This window comes from Procambarus clarkii, chromosome 30 (genome assembly GCF_040958095.1).
Source record: "Procambarus clarkii isolate CNS0578487 chromosome 30, FALCON_Pclarkii_2.0, whole genome shotgun sequence".
In the NCBI taxonomy this organism is placed as follows: Eukaryota; Metazoa; Arthropoda; class Malacostraca; order Decapoda; family Cambaridae; genus Procambarus; species Procambarus clarkii.
In genome coordinates this window covers 18,836,062-18,847,995 of record NC_091179.1, presented here as the reverse complement: position 1 = coordinate 18,847,995, position 11,934 = coordinate 18,836,062, and the positions used below count along the sequence as shown (strand labels likewise).

The 11,934-nt window shown below is 39.3% G+C and overlaps 1 protein-coding gene across 2 annotated transcripts in view; it reads right to left on the bottom strand.

The window, feature by feature from the left end:
• Window positions 1-8,676: 8,676 nt before the first annotated feature.
• Window positions 8,677-11,934, bottom strand: part of LOC123765615 (helix-loop-helix protein delilah-like) — a 51,151-nt gene continuing 47,893 nt past the window's right edge. The window contains exons 1-2 of one of the 2 annotated variants that reach the window (XM_045754290.2): window positions 10,550-10,605; window positions 8,677-10,358 (exon numbers count right to left, since the gene is read on the bottom strand). In XM_045754290.2, the coding sequence (XP_045610246.1) occupies window positions 9,431-10,255 (825 nt within the window). In that variant the 5' untranslated portion in view covers window positions 10,256-10,358; window positions 10,550-10,605 and the 3' untranslated portion in view covers window positions 8,677-9,430. Of the gene's footprint in view, window positions 10,359-10,549; window positions 10,606-11,934 lie in introns of those variants that run through there. The other variant, XM_069333597.1, reaches the window with a different exon arrangement.

Here is an 11,934-nt window from a genome sequence, read left to right as displayed (position 1 = left end):
GTATTCACAAACCTGCCACACACACACACCTTAAGCCTTCACATCTCTCGTAATATAATAACGACATAAAAAGAATTTCTTCCATTATACTCAACAATGAGTTTTTTTTGCAGTTATGCTCTTTAATAGTGAGAAATTGTTAAAGACAGGGAAGTTAGTGGTCTGGTTACACAAGCGAGGTGGAGCCGCCAGCGGTACCCCCGGCTGGTCTGGTCTGAGCGCCCACCCTCTGCATTAGCCGCAACCACAGTGTAAATGTTAAAACGTACTCATTCAAGAGACAATTTTCTTTGCGCACCCAAATTAAATGAAATTTAACATTGATTGGACATAGCCTTACCAGGTAGCAGAAACAAGTCATTCCGATCAACAAATCCTCACATGGATAAGACTTATTTCGCACAATTACAGTTAGGATAAATAGTAAATATAGACATTTGTTTTAATAACGTTTTAAATAATCTGGGCTATACCTCACACCTGAAGCAGCAAGTACGGAGTGGGTGAGGCAGAGGGGACGTGGGTTAATGCAATGCTGCAAGTGTACAGTTCTAGCATAGCTAGCAATACTTGCGGAAGTGTAAGTTTTTATCTAATAATACAGTTAATGTTTAAACTATTATATCCTTCATAGTTATTTCCTATTATTATTAGGTGATACTATGTTTAATTTAATAGTGACCCGTTTTATTGATTTTTCTTGTATTTCTTCTCTTATTGCCTAATACCACTGGTGAAGGAAGAGTGACACATTCATGCACAAAGTAATTGTATTAATTGTGAGGTTAGTGGGTGACCGTCACGCATTTGGGGAAGAGGTGAAGTTAAATTCCTTAAACAAGATTAATGGCAAATATGTTAAGGTCCAATGAGGTCTGAGAGGCATCAACACGGACGATCCATAGCTAATATTCTGGGGCCCAATAGTTGGAGCTGAATTCCACAACAGTTGTGTGAGTATATGTATACGAACACACATAGCTAGATCACAGTACCCTTCAAAGCAAGTAGGCCTACAAGAACAGAATCCCAAAGTTGTTGTTTAGATCTGCCCATCAGTAATGATGTAATGTTTAGATTATGCGCTGCAATTCTGGTATCCGTATTTTAAAACCGTTATCAATCAACTGGAAGACACTAGAACAGAATTACCAAATTAATGATAGATATCAGAAACTTTTCATAGGCGGATAAACTTAAGGAAAAGTAAATGAGTGCATTAAAAAGGGACATAAAAGATATTAATTATAGGAAGCCGTAAGATAACTAAAACCCATACACTCAACATAGAGTTATGTTGAAGAAATTACCCAAAGACATGTCAAGACAAACTTTAACACCAATTTCACATAAGTGTTAGTGGATGGATTTAAGGCTGCCAATGCCTCTTGTACTGTCCTTCCTATCGCGTGCTTGTGTAATTGGGAGATATAAAAATACCATAATTTCATAATTATTATTTTTCATCATAATAAGTTTTGTTCAGCAGCCACAATGATATGCACATATAAACTTGTAGAAGAAAATCAAAGGAAATAATGAATGCAGTTAGTGATTGCGTTTCACCAGCGGAGTAATGTTTGTTTTACACTTTAGGAAGCCTGTTGGCGCCTTTCCCGGCTAAGGCTTTGTTTATTGTTTTGCTGGCCACGCGACCCTCAACCCACATGTTTTATCCTAGTTATGCTCTCAGGGCTTAGTGCTACCTTACTCTATGTATGATTTGTCAAATTAAATTTCAATTTTGTATAGAAAATGAGGCTTGCTAAGCTACAGTGTATAAACGGAAGCTTATGGACACAACTCGTCCATCTCCGGTAATGACCCTAACCTGGGCTGACCCCGGTGGAGACAGCAGTGTCTGATACTTAACCCCAAGCTTCTCCTTAAGGCTTGGTATTTGCATAACAAAGCCCCGTGGCTGACCCTGCAGCGACCTTACCATGACGCCGCAAAGCTTAATGATAAATGAACAATAGAGGACTAGTGAATAGTCCTACACCAAACAGGGTATCGATAAATTATTTTCCAACTCTAATAGAAATATTCTCAGTGGTAATTAATAATTGTGTCTGGATGATTATTAAATACTCGTTTAGATAATAACAGAGCGCTGTACGGGTTCACCATAGTGCTACTTGGAACTTTTTGTTCAGAGTAGCTGAATCTAAAACAACAACAGACCACTGAAGAAAGAGCTTACACAAAAATTAACTTAACAAAGCCCGGCAGTTATTTCTCAATATATGCCACGGATGAATGACTAGAGTGGTAAAAATTTAATTTTTCTGAAAGGTCATGGACGGGATTACAGAGGTCACAAGATCAGGTCATATTAGTTAAACTTGGGCAATAATAAATCTAAATCATAATAGCACAAGAATGCATGTAATAACAGTGCAATAAAAGTGAGCGTTTAGACGGACCAGATAATTATGGACGATTACCGAGGGAAGATAATGATTCGAGAGTGGTGTAAACGGTGTTTGGGTCTCTGCTTACGTCTCAGGCTCGAGCAAGGTCTCTGCACATCACTTACTCATCTTGTTAACGTTAATGATGGTCCAGAGTGATTTAAAGTGGCCAGGTGTGAAATATCGAGGTTAAACCAGTACTACGAGAAAGTTTAAACATCTGCAATCAAAATTTAGTAGTTTCCTTACTTCCTACCACCACTATTATTATTACATGAATTACCACACAAGCCACTAACATTCGAACCACTGTCATCAACCACGAAACACCATTACCTGCACTAGCAGTCGCTACTACAAAAACCCCACTACTACTACTACACAAAGCACCGTCATCATCACACGAGCCATCACCACCAAAAACTGCACCATTCACCACCATCACCACCCACCACATGGGCTGGGGCCGGGGTGTGGGCGGGGAAAGGTGCCAGCAACACGCTAGGCTACACCGTCCACAATCACATCCCGCTCCAGGTTACTCGCCTTATTTATGGTAGTCGGAATGCAGAGAAAAAACGCATTCGGGTCGTTGCAAAACGCAAGTAGCAAAATTCTTACCCCTTTGTCTAGGTGACAGTTCTGCCTGTCTATCGAGTGGACTGAAGAGACTTCAGTCCACATTTTAGAGCATTAGCTCTAAAATGGTGAAAAATCAACTCTGTGGTAGACTGCCTTTCGCTATTTCTACAATTTTGTTGCTGCCACCAATGTTGGCTATTTCTTCAATGTAAACAATCAATTGACCGCTTATGTGATTGAGCCGCCAAAGACTGAGAAAAGATGTACAGGTTCGTAAGTACTTGCACATCTGCTTCGTGAATCTTGCTCCTTGTCTTCAGGACCGGTCACTGATCTTCAGGTCTGAAGTGTTCTACTCTACACGCTGAACAGACAAATAATACATCTTATAATATGACACTTTAATGTATTCTTGCTGGCTAGTCAGTAAGCACTTGTGGTTGTCTCAATCTTCAAGAGGTTGATAAGAGCATTAAGCCCAATATCAAAGATTGAGAATAAGCGTAGGTGTAATGCAAACAGACAAGGATATAATTCAAAATTATATCCTTGTCTTTTTAAGGATAAATTATATAATTCAAAATGATATCTTTGTTTTCATTACACCTACGCCCATTCTCAATCATTGGTTTGATATATCTGGGTGCATTGTTTAGCAATTAAGAGCGACGGTTTTGGGATATGAATGTAGCTGCATCAGGATAACCAGTGTGGACTCATTTATCAGGGTTGAGCGGCTGCTTCTGACGCTTCTGACCTCATTTTTGGAGTTGTAGGTTTTCTGATGCAGTGTATGTGTGTGTGTAGTAACGGGAACACCACAAAGGAAGATGGTGGCACGGATGACCGGTGCCTTTCTCCCTAGTAAGGCAAACGAAGCGGGTCACGTATGAACCAGGATGACTTTGACCGTTACAAATAAACGCGAGTCTTCATATAGGGCCTCTATCGAGCCATACTAACCATTGAGGGTTTTATCGGTATCATTTGAAGTGGGCATTCACCAATCTGAGTTCCTCTTTCGTGAGACATGACCAAGGGTCGTGAAGCAAGAGAGAGAGAGAGAATTTGAAGCAAGGATGTACGCTGTTTTGTACTGTGCGATGAAGATTAATGTAGTAAAATTTCTCCCAAGTGAAGGAGAAGAGAGGGGGTCACGCCCTGGAGTCACCTTGCGGGTCATGGATTAAGGTAAGGTCGTCGGCAGGTCACAGAGCCCTCTAGTCAGCACTTTCTCTTTTAGAACTCTTCTTCTTGGTCTCTTACTCTAGCCATTTACGGATTTTTTCTACAACGCAGAAACGAGTCAACTGAATGCGTAAGCTTGGAATTATCATACAGATGCTGTCCCCATGTATTCTTTCGTCGGCTAAGTCAAACAGCAAAAGGTCAACAAACAACTTTAATTTTTATTGTTCACCATCACTGGCATAGCACTTGGAGGGTGACCAAACGGATGGGGTAATAAACACCATCTGCAGTGAAACGCCACCATACTTGTCCACTTCTAAACACTTCACCGGCCTACTACCAAAACACCATATTTGCTCACTACCACACTAACACATACTACACCTTCCCATTACTTCACCAGCACCTCACTATACTTGTTCATTGCCACACATTATATCACCACATCAGCCTACCACCACATACACCATCACACATCACGCATCACCGATATATAACATCGTAAATAAAATACAATACAAATAATATACAATGAGAACAAGAAAAAGACTACCACACACCCATGCTAAATTTGCAAATTATTCCCACACAGATGCAAATTTTTAAACCTTCAAAGCATCCAATAGTTTTCAGTGGCCTAAAAAGTTTTGCCAAATTCGGAAGACCATGGTAGTTTGTGCAATAATAAATTTTGTCTGTAATGAAAACAAGATTCATGGCTATTTCGTGCAACAAATCAACCAGGAAAACATTCGCAGAAAATTAAAGAAAGGAACGCAAACAGTACAGTATTTATATTTCCAACTGAAATTCTATTTTTGATTTTCCATAAGTTAGGCTTCTTAATTATTATTATTATTACTACTACTACTACCATATTAGCGTATTTGAATAATTATTCGACTTACATGTCTAATACTACTACTGATATTATTAAAAAAAATGCTATTACAATTATTATTACTGTCGCTGCTATTGATAGGATAAATTCTACAGCAGATATGACATGCACAGAATGGGGTGCGTTTATCTAATGGCTCCTCTACTTAGCCTTAGCTAATGCAAAAGAAGGACCATTCTCTCTCTCTTATATATGACTGCATAGTCTGTATTGATTTATTTTCTTGTTTAGGGCTTCTATCCCTCTGACTAGTGTTCTAGCATCTTGGTATAATTTGAAGAGTTCTCCAAAGGTCATCTTCGTTTCAGGTGAAGAAAAATAAATAACTGTAGATTGTATTACACTTATTATAAAATTTACACAACGTTTCGAACCTACATGGTTCATTCTTAAGTGATAAGAAAATACAAGGTGTATTAGATTTATACTAGTAAGGGGTCAGGTGAAGACAAGTACATCTATACAAATGGGACAAGAATAAAGGAAAAGGTAAGGCATAAAAGAAAATAGGGGACGAAGCACATACAAAGATTAATGAGGTGTAGTAGACCTAGTATGTTGAGCAGTGTCTTTTATGTTGGCATCTTCATCCTAATGAAGATGTAGGTCATGCTAATTCAATTAAACCAAGATGCTAGAACACTAATCAGAGGGATAGAAGCCCTAAACAAGAAAATAATCAATACAGAATATGCAATCATATTCAATGAAACATGTATAAATGAAAACCTGCTGCCAGGATAATATATATATATATATATATATATATATATATATATATATATATATATATATATATATATATAATCTCAAAGATTAGGGAGAAGACCGAGTTGAAGAATGAGACAGTTCAGGTAACTGAAAAAAGAACTAATTGATATTGTAAATCAGTACTCTTGTCTATATATACTAGAGAAGAACTTTATATATATTTTACCTGCAATCTATGAAGGTGGTGAAAAGAAAACGGTGACTAGTTTACATTATACCAAGGAGGAAGTTATTAAACGAACAGAAAAACTAAAGCCTAAGAAGTTCCCAGGACGAGAGAAAGCATTTCCAAGTGTTCTTAACAAATGTTAAGATGAACTTAGTGAGAGACCTTGTCTTGCATTTTTAATAAATCATTTGAGTTGAGCAGAGTACCGGAGTCGTGGAGAGTTGCTTATGTGGAGCAGATTTTAAGTGGAATAAATCACTCATCGAACCATTGGCCAATTGCTCGAATCGATGAAGCAAATGCCATTAGCTTACATATTGAAAACAGATTAATAAGTGGTCCACAACATGGTTTTACTACAGGTCACGCGTTTGTTTTTTAATTACTCTCGCTCTGTTCATGCATTTTTCAAACAGTTGATAATGGAAAGGATTATGTTAGAATACATTCAGTTTAAGCCCGAGTGCAAACCATTGCATGTGAAATACTCCAGGACTCTGTTGTTTTATATATATATATATATATATATATATATATATATATATATATATATATATATATATATATATATATGTGTGTGTGTGTGTGTGTGTGTGTGTGAACGATTAAGACATGATCGAACATCAATATTTTGAAATTTGCAAATACATTATTAAAAAAATAATGCGATAAATTCAGAAGACTCAAAATCGATATAAGGCGATTTAGATACTGTACTTATAAAATGGACAAAAGCCTGATCAATGCAATTTAATATTGACAAACGAAGGGTTCTGAGCCTAGGTAATGATAAGTTACCAGCTGGATAATGCTGAAATTGCCAAATCTGAAAGCTACAAATTATTATGGTAGGATCGTAAGTTAAAAATTAATGTATAAATGTTCAAGATATGGCGAATAGAATGATATGATTCATATCAGGAAGAGTTAGCGATAATTCATCTAAAGTTACTCTTCAGAAAAGATCTGCGTCAATACTGGTTTTAAAAAGGGTTGTCGCTTAATGGAACAGATCACCGGGTAACATAATAAACATATATATGAATGGGTTTGGGTGGATGTAAACACCCAGCGGGCAAAACGTGCACGAGTAACGTTGATTCAACGTTATTGACTGAACGTTGAATCAACGTCGTGTGCCCAACATGTGCCCACTGGGTAAGAGCAGCCTCGTATGGGCCAAGAGGCCTTATGCAGCTTTCGTAGTTCTTTTGTATAACCACAAAAAGGCCTGTAATTATTAATTCTGCAAATGCTGCAACTACTACTACTACTATTACCACCACCAAAAATGGCATCTGCTTCAGCTCTCACCCTTGTTGCTGATGTTTTCTACGAGAGTCGGGCTCTTATTCCACACACAGATACCAAGCTGTGCTCTACTGCAGTAAACATCATTTTTTAACGGTATTTATGGAAATAGTTAAAAAAACAAGTGATGATGTCGACAAGGATCCAGTAGGAACAGATATAACCTCAATAGTTTGTTGTTCAAGATTCGCTACTTGTAACAAACAGTTCCAAGTAGCACGGGCTATGGTGAGCCCGTAGGTACTACCTCAATAGTGTTTCCATGAGTGTAACCTAAACTGGAGGACCTCCCCCCAACGGGGCGAATATTGGTAGAAATGAATCATTCGAGAATAGCACTATATCCCCCTATCTAGAACTATCGGAGCCCGACTACACCCCTGTATTATTACTAGCTACAGCCATGTATTAATACAACTGTTGCTATAAATACTGCTACTGTAGTGCCTTTACGTCTTTTGCTACCACTACTCGTGGTGATGATAAAAAATATTTAACATAAAAATAATATAGTACATAATAAAATAATAAAAATAATAATGATAATAAAACAATAAAAATAATGCAATAAAGTAATTCAAAATAATAATTAAATCCAATAATAATAAAAAATAATAATATTCGTCAAAGTAAAAGTAAAGGTAGTAGAAACAACATAGCTCAGCCAGCATAAGACAAAACCAACAGCAGTTAACAACAGCCAACATCCAGCAGGAGGAGCAGCAGCAGCAGTAGTAATTGTGCTTAAGTAATAACACTTTAACAATTATAATAGCAATAGCAATATAAAGAGCCAATATCCCCCACCCCTACCTTTCGAAAAAAATAAATCAATAAACAGTGGAACGTTATCATTAAAAAAATCCACTGATGAAGAAAGTTTATCAGTCGCCTGTCCATCAACCACACCTGCATCCCTACTTAGTGGTGACTGATCAGGTCTAAGCGATCTCCTGAGGACTCTTTAACAGTCCAGCCATGAGATAACTCACACAGGGTATATTATACTGTATTATATATATATATATATATATATATATATATATATATATATATATATATATATATATATATATATATTTATATATATATATATATATATATATATATATATATATATATATATATATATTTAAGGCTTATAAGATTCTTTAGGCCGTCTCGGTATTCTGGGTTTATGCATACAATAGGCTACAAGTATTTATGGACACCTTCAAATAAACTTTGCATTATTCTTTCATGTTACATATATAGAAAATACTACAGGGGGTTTACTTATAATATATAGCCCAATTAGACTTTGTTATCGGGATAAGGAAAACAAAAAAAAGCAAAGATATATCTACACAATTTCTATTTCATGAAATAATGTCGAAATTGAACATTTCAGTTACAAATTTTATATTACCTAGTTTTTTCTGATCCAGAAATTTGAGATGCAGTCTCATAGAACACAAATACTACAATCATCAGTCAAGATGTGAATATATATATATGAGAGATTAGTATGTTTCATAGATCAGGATCTGATGGAATGTCATAGGTATAAATGTTCAAGTACATCCTTTCCATTACAGTAACATGCAAGTGTGTGGATGATGATCCAAGAAGGTCTGGGACAACTTGCAGAACTTCTCAGTAGGTGGCAGCAATACACTAAAAATTTACATGTTGATAACGTTTGACTTACGTTATCGTCTATATAACGATAAATACTGGACATGGATCCTACTGGATCCTTATCATCACTATATAACGTGATGTCACAGGCAAGTTAAGCTGTCAAAGTTTCGTATATATACACTATATATAACATGGCGTAACTTGACAGCACGGGGGTGTAGCACTCTAGAGTGAAACACTTGTGTCTAATTATATTATACTCATTACTATATATGCAATAAATTAAAATATTCACCGCTATTATGACAGACTAAACTAAATATTCTCTAGAATCACAGATCTACACGAACGTTCCAGAGTACGTAACAAGAAGATACAGATTAATACATGGTGTTTATCTAGTTAAATAAATCATATTAATAAAGAAATATGGAGCAAATCTTGCTTAGCCTGGGAGATGTCAAGGTGTCAGGTGACGACATGAGGGTACTGGGGTGTCCAGGCGGGAGCCGGGTCACACCCCAGCAGGAGGCTAACGCCCTCAGTCTCAGACACCGACGAGGAGTATGAGAATGACCCGAGGTCATCTTCAAGGATTCCAGTAGCTGAAGCTCCATACAGGAGAGAGACCAGTTGGGACTCCGTAGGAGTATTGGAAAGCTCAGTGAGCTGGGTCTCACTGGGGCAACTGAGGCCAAGTTGTAGCCGGGGCTTCTTGGAGGTTGGATCGTCCTGAAGGAGGCTTGAGAGGACCCAGGAGCAAATGTCCTGATGGGCGTTACCGTCCAGGATGTCCTGCAGCGACCTGATGTAGGCCGAGGCAAGTTTCAGAGTAGTTATCTTAGTTAGGTCAGCAGCGGCACGTCGGCGACACACCCACGAAGGCAAAACACCGCGCAGACTCTCAAAAGCAGAGTTGATTTGCCGCATGCGGTACCTCTCACGGGCGTTTGCCGTCTTCCGGCGGTACCTGGACAGAGGTGGGGGGCGCGGCTTGTGTATCAGGGTGTCGTGGAGGTTCCAGTCACTATCGTAGCGCCGCTGACCCTGCCCTGACCGAGGTCGCAGCTGGTATTTAACGCCGGCACCTGCAGATGTCTGACAGATGCGACTATCAGCACTCTTATCGTCACCTTCATTTTTGCAGTTACCGTCGTCGTTATCGTGGCAGCAATGTTCCTGGTCGTTATTATTAGTGTCGACCAGTTCTTCCTGGTCGTGGCGTCCGGCGTGGGCACTCAGGGCGCTCTCCAACGTGCTGGTGGGGATATCCGGCAACATTGTTAATATCATCTGATGCACTGCTGTACACTGTTTTATGGTCTCTACACACCACACTACTAAATTAACTGTTTATAGGGTTTCACTCTCTTAACACCCCCTTTCTCCTTGACATCTGGAATGTAATGAAAAATAAATAAATACTCCTTTACCGTCTCTCACGCAGACATTTTTTTATGCAAAGCCCACATTTCACTTGGAACTTTGATATCACTTATTCACATCGACGAAACCGAATCCAGACACTGTACTGCTGTGTGACAGAGTCGTGTCCGTATTTTCCATTTGCGAGGTGTACATTCTCACCTATGTGGTAGCGAGGAGCGGAGCCAAGCACAGGTCGTTCATCGCCCACCTCCACCAACACACTGACACCCTCCCTCCCTCCCTCCCTCTCGCTCGCTCACTCACTCCTCTACTCTTCAACACTTATTTACATTCCCTAACACCACCTCAGGCCTTCACGTCTACACAGGGAAGATGCGCCAGGGCGATGGTTTAACACTTCAGGTGTCAACTTCCTCCAGCTGGTCCAGGTTTGGGGTAGAATAAGGACAGTTTTCTCAGGGTAGAGTCACAGCTTTGACCTAGTGTGTCGGGGGGCAGATTGGCCTTGACTGTGGGCAACTCTGCAGATGAAAGCCGACCGACGGTGGTGCTGTGTTCGGCCAGATATGCCATAGGTGCTGACACTGGGGTTGCAGTTTAAACTGGCCGGTGCATGGTTGTAGAGGACGAAGAGCACCCATTCTGTGCGTTCCTTGATTAGCGAGCAAGCCGAGGAACACGTCCCAAGTTTAATTACACCCTGAGTATAGGCTAACAAATAATAATTAGGTGTATATATACTTACATCGCAGTCTAATCACTTGGGTTGAACGGTAGAGAGACGGTCTTGCGTCATGCAGGGCGGCATTCAATCCCTGACCATCCAAGTACTGGGCACCATTCCTTCCCCCCCCCCCCCCGTTCCATCCCAAATCCTTATCCAGATCTCTTTCCAGTGCTATATAGCCGTAATAACTTGGCGCTTTCTCCTGATACTTCCTCCTCATATTATATTTCCCTTCATTTATAAGAAAGCTGCAGGAACACACAAGCCATAGAGGTCCATTACCAAGTTGGTCCATTACCAGTTGGTTCATTACCAAGTTGGTCCATTACCAGTTGGTTCATTACCAAGTTGTTCATTACCAAGTTGGTCCATTACCAAGTTGGTTCATTACCAAGTTGGTTCATTACCAAGTTGGTTCATTACCAAGTTGGATCATTACCAAGTTGTCCATTACCAAGTTGGTCTATTATCCATTACAGGATAATTCCAAGAAGTTGACGACCGTCCTCCAGTCTACTACACGCCTGTCAATTTATACACTGAATTGTTTCCTTGCTTCTTGTTCCAGGACTCAGCTGACGGTAACTCACCCTAACAACACTTAATCCCACTCTCCTAGACTAAACGCTCAACACATGGAGAGTCGTCTCTGGTGTCCTTTTCGGTTTGACTGGCGCTGATAAAGATTACTTCGTGGAAACTCTTCCTACTGTCTGAAAGAAGATGTTGACACCAGTACATGCCACTCTCCAGCTCGACTGATTTCAGTCTTTACTTGTCATATCAGACAACGGTCCACTTGGCGTGCTTCCAACGACCAAAATTTGATCTCCACTGTTTAAAAAATGCATAAAGC